General features: G+C 46.1%; 2 protein-coding genes across 2 annotated transcripts in view; one reads left to right on the top strand and one right to left on the bottom strand.

Moving 5' to 3' along the window:
• Positions 1–105: 105 nt before the first annotated feature.
• Pmar_PMAR020340 (cathepsin b, putative) lies at positions 106–1162 on the bottom strand (the record flags this gene model as incomplete). Its single annotated transcript, XM_002784968.1, has 6 exons — positions 106–129; positions 263–333; positions 399–520; positions 567–726; positions 778–981; positions 1045–1162. 6 exons carry the CDS (start codon positions 1160–1162, stop codon positions 106–108), a joined length of 699 nt encoding a protein of 232 aa, XP_002785014.1.
• A 7114-nt stretch (positions 1163–8276) lies between these two features.
• Pmar_PMAR020339 (60S ribosomal protein L7A, putative) overlaps positions 8277–8335 on the top strand; it is a gene marked incomplete at both ends in the record, with an annotated part of 823 nt that continues 764 nt past the window's right edge. Inside the window, one exon of the mRNA XM_002784967.1 lies at positions 8277–8285. Coding sequence (XP_002785013.1) covers positions 8277–8285 — 9 coding nt within the window. The remainder of the gene's footprint in view (positions 8286–8335) is intronic.

Here is an 8335-nt window from a genome sequence, read left to right as displayed (position 1 = left end):
GGGATAAGTCGTCCCAGACGATGCTACAACAGGAGTCATCGTCGCCGGCTCATCGCTGAGAACGACAGCGATCCGTGCCGGGATTATCATCATATTTCCCAGCGTCTACAGACTGTAGACGGGGGAGACCTACACTGTGGACTACAGTGTGGGTTTCCCCCCGTGTATATTCTGTAGACATGAATGGCTATCGAGTTGTCGAGGATAAGTCATAGCAAACTCGCCTCGGATTCCGAGACTCGTTTCGGTCGACTCCCCTCACCAGTTGCGATCCCTTTATCGTGCACCCAAGACCAGGCTGAGTAAGGATCTCCACCACCGCATCCGAAGAACCTGGGCAGTAAGTACCGATTGGAAAGCTCCCAGGCTAAGGCTTGCATCCTCGACTCACAGCGTACAAGCATTCATCTCGCCGGCCGATAGGAGCTCCGTGAACGCCCCATCCGACTTGATACATAGGCGGTCATTAAAGGCCTCAGTGACACCGAATGCCCAACAGCTCCCACAAGCTGACTGGTCTCTGGAGATCGAAGCAGCATTTTCTCACACAGTCGCCAGTTAGCTACCTGATGTGGCCGATAACCTTTGAGCAGTTGGGAAATGCGGTGCGAGCGTCGAAGTCAGTGGGGAGGTCTTGTAGCTCCTCTATAGCGTAGCCTTTTCTTATGTCGTTTGACCCTCTCTTCAATGTTCCACATAACATCCTAGCATCACGTAGGGAGAGGTCTGAGGAAAAGAAGACTGATGCTTCGACAAACACTTGGGAAGTAGAGCTACTCTTGAATCTTTTCTGCCCAGTCGACGCGGTCCATGTGTTCTGCTTGGAATTGATCTCGTCAACGAGGCTCTGCATGATGGCCGGTCTGGTCTCATCGTAGAGGACCGTCAAATCTTCAGTCGAGATGAGTTCGGACTGGATCCTCAACTCCTCCTCGAAACGAGCGAAATGCTGGGCTTCTTCTGCAGGAGTATAAACCAATCCTGAAGATGGGGAGTTGCTGTTGTTGCTCCAATGGGCTGTCGATATGGTGAACTCAGTCGCACCTCTATGAGCCTTGAGGTCGTCGAATATGCTTTTGGCTTGTTTTATGGCCAGGGTTGAGCTCTCCCAGAAAGACCAGATGCAGGTGATTGTGATGAATGAATGATAGACCATTGACATGCCGTAATATGGCTTCGGAATCACAAGTCTACGTTGGAAATTCCAACTTAGAATGTACAAGGACACCACTGGTCGGGAAGTATTTCCGAAGGAGGCCACAGGAGAAAGCCATAAGCCTTGTACTCCAAGGCCTGGAGTTCAGGCTGTTCGTGTTGTTCTCGATGATGTTATCAAGAAGTGTCTCCGCAGTTTTTGAAGTCCTCCATCAGCATCGAGTAGCACGCATGAGCTGGGAACGTGAGAGCTCAGTTGTCCCCAGCTTTGGAACCTCCACAGTCAATTTGTTTCGGCAAGATTTACTAGAATGACCGACTTTTCGGAGAGGTCTTCTCCGAGAGAATGGATCACGAGAATCATTGCGACTCTGGCGGGCTGCCGCACACTCAGTGTGCCACACTGGTAACTATGTCAGTGTCGGTTTGGACGTTACTACGACAGCTTGCAGTAGGAACATGAATGCAGTCAACTACGCTGGTCTAAGACAGTCTGATGGCTATGTAGGAAGCGCTTGTCGGACTGAGTCTTCCACACCAGTTTCCGCTCATAAAAAAACCAACTCGTCGATATCTGTTTAGCTCTCTGTCGGCTCTCTGTCATGAAACTCTGTTCGACTGGGGGGTTTTGCGTGGACGGAGAAAGGCGAAAACGTGTACTTTGGGACGCGGAATCTGCGTGCGTACTATTAGTGATTCACTAACATCCGGATGTTAGTGAATCACTAATAGTGATTACATGCCGGAGAAGGAACGATCATCGTTCCATCGGATGCATTCAGATTTAATGTGCCGATGAACGGCGAGGGATGAAGCGACGTTTTAAAAACGCCGCCACCACAAATTATGCTCCATAAGGATCGACACTACCAAGAGCTCGAATCATGCCCGCGAGCCATTCAAGAAACCAGTGCTTTGTGCCGCACAACTTGTTTGTTAATTAATCACGACGACTTATCTCCGCCGACACCATAAGCTTCCCTCACGTAAGGTATTACTCTCGATCGCTAGGCTATGAACGCATCATCGCAACTTGAGCCAAGATTGCTCGATCAAGCTCATCGATAACAAACCCGGGTTTAATAAGATAAACATTATTTCGCCAGAGTATTGCCAATACTGGACTTACCACTGGCCAATGGTAAGGCCAGCAGCTGGACTGCAGCTACTAAGAACTATATCGTCGCGGTGTAAATCGGTTTCGTTTGGCCATACAAGGACAATTGGTGTGTTCTTGGTAAGGGCTCATTGTCCCTGTATCTTTATGTAGTTCATTTGTGACTTTTAGCATACGAAGTCTTTGTGCAGCGATAAATCGATGGGACAAATCGTTTCGTTATTCTATCTTTCGATTCGAACCAGTTCACTGTGGCATTAATACACTCGAAACGTCGACTTGGCGTTGTCGAGTATTACCACTGAAGATAAACTACACAATATCAATGAGAATCGGGTACTCCGTGCGGCACAGGATCCCAGGAAAGTTTCCTGAGGGAACAACTACATGTCAAAATGAAAATTTAATATCTATAGCTCGTTGCTTCTAGTTCTCCGAGCACTGTTCTCGTTTGAGATGGTATCTGATATTACGCTGTAATCAGGAGCACGGTGCCGGGTTAGCAGCCAGGTCTCTATCGATGAATCCGTTCCTGCGGTAATTGACTAACGCCCCTTCAGTGATGATAAAATCATAATGATATGGCAACACTGATCGCGATCTATGTAGTTTACTCATTCAATACAATGGAGATACACCCGCGGTATGTTAACCGCGATACGCTGCCGCGAAATGATTACCATTTCGTAAAAATCGGGATATCTCGACAGTGACCGCGGCAAGCACGTACCGTGGTAAACACACGGCCATGGCTATGGCGATGCCATATCGCCAGATGCGACATTTTTCAACGGAGAATTTCGTCATGCCACGAATGCTGTTACTCTGCCCAAGACGGTAAGACACAAAAGGGCAAATACGGCAGAAAGTTTCTGCCAGAAACTAGATATGAAGAGCTGAGCTTTCAAAGCTCATGTTTCTCCAGTCACCGAAGCATGTAAGTCTAGGATATGGGAATCCTACCCTCGAGCTAGGTCACTCGGGTTGCGGCAAACTGAGGAGTGGTGCAACGGTTCGCAATGTAAATTTTGCATGTACAGACAATGCTGGAAGGTGGAGGGTCACAGTACAATATACAGTGTACATGCGGCCCGCATATTTTGTTGCGGAAGTGTCTCAACGTTTCGAAATCGTGGTTGAGATATGCGAGTGAGGAGTTCTCACTCAACGGGAACGAACCCACCCGTTGTTGGGCATTTTAATCATCAAGCTTTGTCCTACGAGGCAGTCGAGAAGAATTCCATGGTATCCGTGGCACGGAGATAATCGTGCTGAATAGGAGTGGACCCCGCTTAAATACCACTCTGAGTGGTATCTACGTGTGTTTCGCTTCGTGGGATGGTAACCGGTGAAAATTTTTCGCCGAAAACACGGTATTTGGTGGCGGTGTGGCGCGGAGTGGTATTTTCGTTTATCGTATCGCGGTCATCGCGGTGAACGTTGCGCGGTGACCTACCATTCAAACTGTGGACCATTGAACCACATTGAGTGCGATCCTAATGAGGCAGCCATCAACTGTATGAATGAAACTTCGTTATGTTCTGATTCAGAACTTCTGAATACCCTGGGTAAACGCGACCGGTCTTCTCACTCGGCGTTTCATCGTTGCTCTACGCATTTCGTCTTCAGCAGACTGCCGTTCTTGTAGAGTGCTCAATGGCTCAACCCGACCAGTTGGGAAATACTTCTCCTGCTGGTATTCGAAACTGAAAGCGTTAGAAATCATTTCTCGGAAACTGAACTGGAAACAGTTCACTCACATGTCCGTCTCAGGTTGATTCAATATGAACCGCTGAGCATCGTTCATCTCGTTGCCATCGTTGGCGACCAATAAAATCCTGCCTGGATCGAACGAGTACCTAAGAGTAGCACGTATCGATTTCCCCCACTTCTGTTCCTCCAAGACCACAGCCCTGAATCACTTGAAAAAGCAGGCGGGCCCATCTTGAACCGGTTTATCATGATGATGCTCACATCGATTAAATCATTCGGGCAGCAATAAGCTCATACTATACAAGTGATTTCTCAGCAGTGGAGAGAGGGTGAACGAGAAGAGCGTTGTGCCCGAAGCATGATCGCGTCCTATGTTGACTCAATTCACGTGAGTGACTCAATTCGAGCGACGGAGGAGTTCCAGGATCTCTCTGGAAGTCAGAGGTTGACCATACCACTTGGAAGAATTATCGTAATTCACCGGCGTCGAAAAATACAGAAACGAGCACGGAGCGATTTGAGCGGAGCCCCTCTCACTCACACATTCACCTTTCCTAAACCGCCGAGTGTCAGTCTACTCTTCCAAACGTCAGCTAACTGGTCAGTCCCGAGTTTGCGATACTTCAACGACCACTCCTGAGACGAGCATCCAACAACATATAGGTAGTAATAAACTCACCAACTTGAGCGTCACGAATGCCATTATTATTCCGGCTTCGGTCGTCTTAGCTAGATAGTCGTATGGATTGATCGACTTGCTTTCCCCCTGAAGCGTGCTGCATCCTTTCCAGGATTCGTAGTGCACGAATAATTTCACACCTTTCTAAACTCTTCTCTCGCTTTAAAGTGCGACACATCATCATAAAGTTGTTCCGGATAGGCAGCGTCTACAACATCGAGCTGCTCTAGAGGCTCCACTAGATTTTCAGACCCGCGATACTCAGACACTGTAACAACGTTGATCAGAAGCGGCAACATGCTTTTAATACTCATTGATTTTGCAAGAAAACCCGCTGAGTGATACACGTTCGCCAGTATGGGGAAATATGCACATGGTCAACCACATATGTTGGTGACACTATAGAAGTTCTGAGAAAATTTCGTGAGATGCTTATTGGTTTCGCACCGAAACTTGAAGTACACCTCTTCCCAAACTCATCTATGAATTTCCATAACATGGTGAGAAAACTTCTGAGATCAGCTGAGAAGACTCGTCAACTAGCTCGCGCATCGCGAGTCGCAATTGCAGGACATCAGTATATGGACTCCGAGTCAGGCTTGGCTGCTTAACGGATTGTATTCGGCTTGTATTTGTATTCTCTGTATTCACGCATTTGTTTCTATGTTGTAACGCCACACATTGTGGGTGTCGAAATATCCTTATGAACTTCGATTATCATGTCGGTTATCTTTCTCCAATTCCTGCATACGTTTCTTCATCGTCTGCACTTCCATGGTTAATTCGCTTCTTTGACTCTGGAGTGATCGGCCTGATGACGAACTCGATCTATTCAGGATGGAGTAGACAAGTTTGATAACTCATCTGGAAAAATATCGAGATAGATCCAGATGTGATGGCGACATCATGATATGATATAAAAGGTCTCGTACCCAAGATAAGGGAACTTCAAGGAATGTATGTTCTCCTCATGCAAATTCACGATTCAACACTGAGTAAATAGTGTTCCAAGCTGAAACGTCAACAAGTCTTGGATGTAGTGGTGACCTTTCACAAGTTATTTCCTCTCATCTCGCGGCTCAAATACAACTCAGAATTGCATAAGCATCTTACTCAAATTCTCGAGAGCTTCTCGTTGAGTCGTTTCTTTTCGAATTCTCTGTTCCATCATCCCACGATCACGTTTGAGTCGGTCCACTTCCGATCTGATCATTGCGAACACACTTCCTTCCTCTGTCTACATTAACCGTGTTTCCAGTGATTCATGTTCTCTATTTTAAGATGATCGTCCACATCAAACGAATATTTTGATTGTGTCAGCTGACACTGATATCTGTCCCCAAAGCGTGCTGGCTGTAGTGTTGCTGATACAATCGATTAGTGCAGTCACAATTTAGTGAGTCAATATGTCAAAATAATGACTGAAGAACTATCCCCAGAGGTTTTACAAGACTAATGACCCTCTTTTGTGCATCGTTGGAAAGTTCCGACTTCACGAGAGTCACAAGTCATAGAAAATACAATAGGATTGTCGACCACAGTCGATCGCAATGAGTTCGCATAAAGGTGATCATATCGCGAGGCTCGCAACGCGAGCGATCGCTTCGTGTGGTCATCTAACTGTATATGATCTCAATAAATAGTCATCAACAGCGGTGAGTGTAAACGGCGAACTTCTCACTTGAGCTTCTTCAACGCCTCAGTCGACTTGCCGAATACGCCGCCCATATCGTCGATCTTCATGCTGTACTCCTTTATCTCCTCTCGTTGTTTCTCCACACACAACACTAGTGAGTCACGCTGATCACAGAGAGACGGGGATATCGCTCCCTTTCTTAGGCTGACTCGCCGAAGCGAGCTCAACTAACGAGCAACGAGCCAGTGTGGGTAAATGTGCACATGGAGCACGTAACATGCTCAACTACATGTGTTTGCGACAATATGAAAATTCTGACGAGATTCTGGAAAATTCTCATTGGTTTCTGTACGCTTCCACCCCACTGTACATGTAAACTCCTGAGCTCAGCTGAGGAATGCGCTCGTACACTCCAACACTTCTACGAGCGATGGTCACTTACTTCGTTACATAACTTTTTGATGGTTTCGTTTTGTTCGTGATGTGTGTTCTTATACTGTTCCAGAAGATCATCCATCATCTTCTGTTTGGTCTGAGTCTCCGTTCTCTGTTCATTAACATCTTCAAGGAGCCCTTTCAATTTCGCACTAAGCCTGCCCAGGAGGAGAACCGTTACAGTGATCAGGAATAGCGAGAAAGCTAAGCAATACACCTGATATCAAACCTTGTGCATAAATTGAGTAAATTGCGACCATTGTAACGTCGTTGAGGATTCCTCGATGACGTTACAAATCGTAGGTTACGATTTTGTTTAATGATCATTGATCATTATATAACACGGGTGGCCCATTTCCGTGATATAGTGTCCGAAACAGACAGAGGGAGCCGGAATGACTATACAACTGAGAATTTTCCGTAGATTCAGAGTCTGTAATTATTCAATAAGAACTCTATCACAAAGTCCCGTCACTCGTGGGGAGTATTTCCAGAGTGTAACTGACATGGTGTTCTCCTCAGCCGTCTTCTTCCTTTCCTCCTCCATCTCTGCACATTCCTTCTTGAAATCGCTCATCACATTAGTAATAGTTTTCTGCATCTTATCTTGTTTTTCGTCCGCATCTATAACAACAACGGTGTACTCATCGACTGTATCGCTCTTGGGATGGTGATAGAGTGAGCTCTAGTATGGGCTGAACAGACTATGATAGATGATAGCGGTTTCGGGAAAAGGCAGCCCATATTGAAATTCAGGTGTTCCTTCTGTCTGTGGTATATGTCAGGCTATGTGTCTCGTAGTGCATTCGTCGCTCATCTCTCACATACGTGAAGTAATCGTCTCCGCTTCCTCGCGGACTCTCCTGTTTTCTTCGTGTAACGCCTTGCACAGTTTCTCAAGTTTCTCGTTCATCACCGTCACCTTGGCCAGATCATGCACGACTGACAAGAATAATATTTCGGGAAAGAACAGTGTTGGAAAATATGTTCGCTTTCCTCAGCTGAGCTCAAGAGTTTCCTCACTAATCCTAGAAGTTCACAAACGAGCTAGGGTAGAAGTGCGCAGAAACCAACAAGAATGTCCCTAAATGTCCTCGGAATTTTGATATTGTCGGTGACGATTTCTTACCGACACATGTCGTATATCATACGACTCATACCACATTTCCTTCAGATTAGCTAGTTAATTTCTTGATAGAATAGACTTCTTTCTATATCAAAGGATGCACGAGGGACAAGTGGTTCCTGCGAGTCGCAGGCTGCGACCGACATTTATCCTTCAGAGCCCTTTCCTCAGCGTGCAACTCCTCAGCCGTTGCTTGTTCCCTCAATGCTTCTTCCACTATTTCACGCAGTTTATCGCCTATCAAATTACAACAGCACTTTTGGCGTTATCATAATATCTTAAAAATGGAACAAGTAATCGCTGATGTCTGCTCTGTCTCATCTAAGCAAGTTCAATGACCTAAGACTCAGAATAAGATTGAGATTCAATCTACATTGATCCTTATCGATATTCAGCTGAAAATATGCATACATCGATGATGGATGTACATATATTTCAGCTGATATTCGTGATGGTGATCGATGATCGATCACG

The sequence above is a fragment of the Perkinsus marinus genome (assembly GCF_000006405.1).
Source record: "Perkinsus marinus ATCC 50983 genomic scaffold scf_1104296934320, whole genome shotgun sequence".
NCBI classification, from domain to species: Eukaryota; Perkinsozoa; order Perkinsida; family Perkinsidae; genus Perkinsus; species Perkinsus marinus.
Note: the sequence above shows the minus strand (reverse complement) of the source record. Positions and strands in the feature narration are given on the sequence as shown.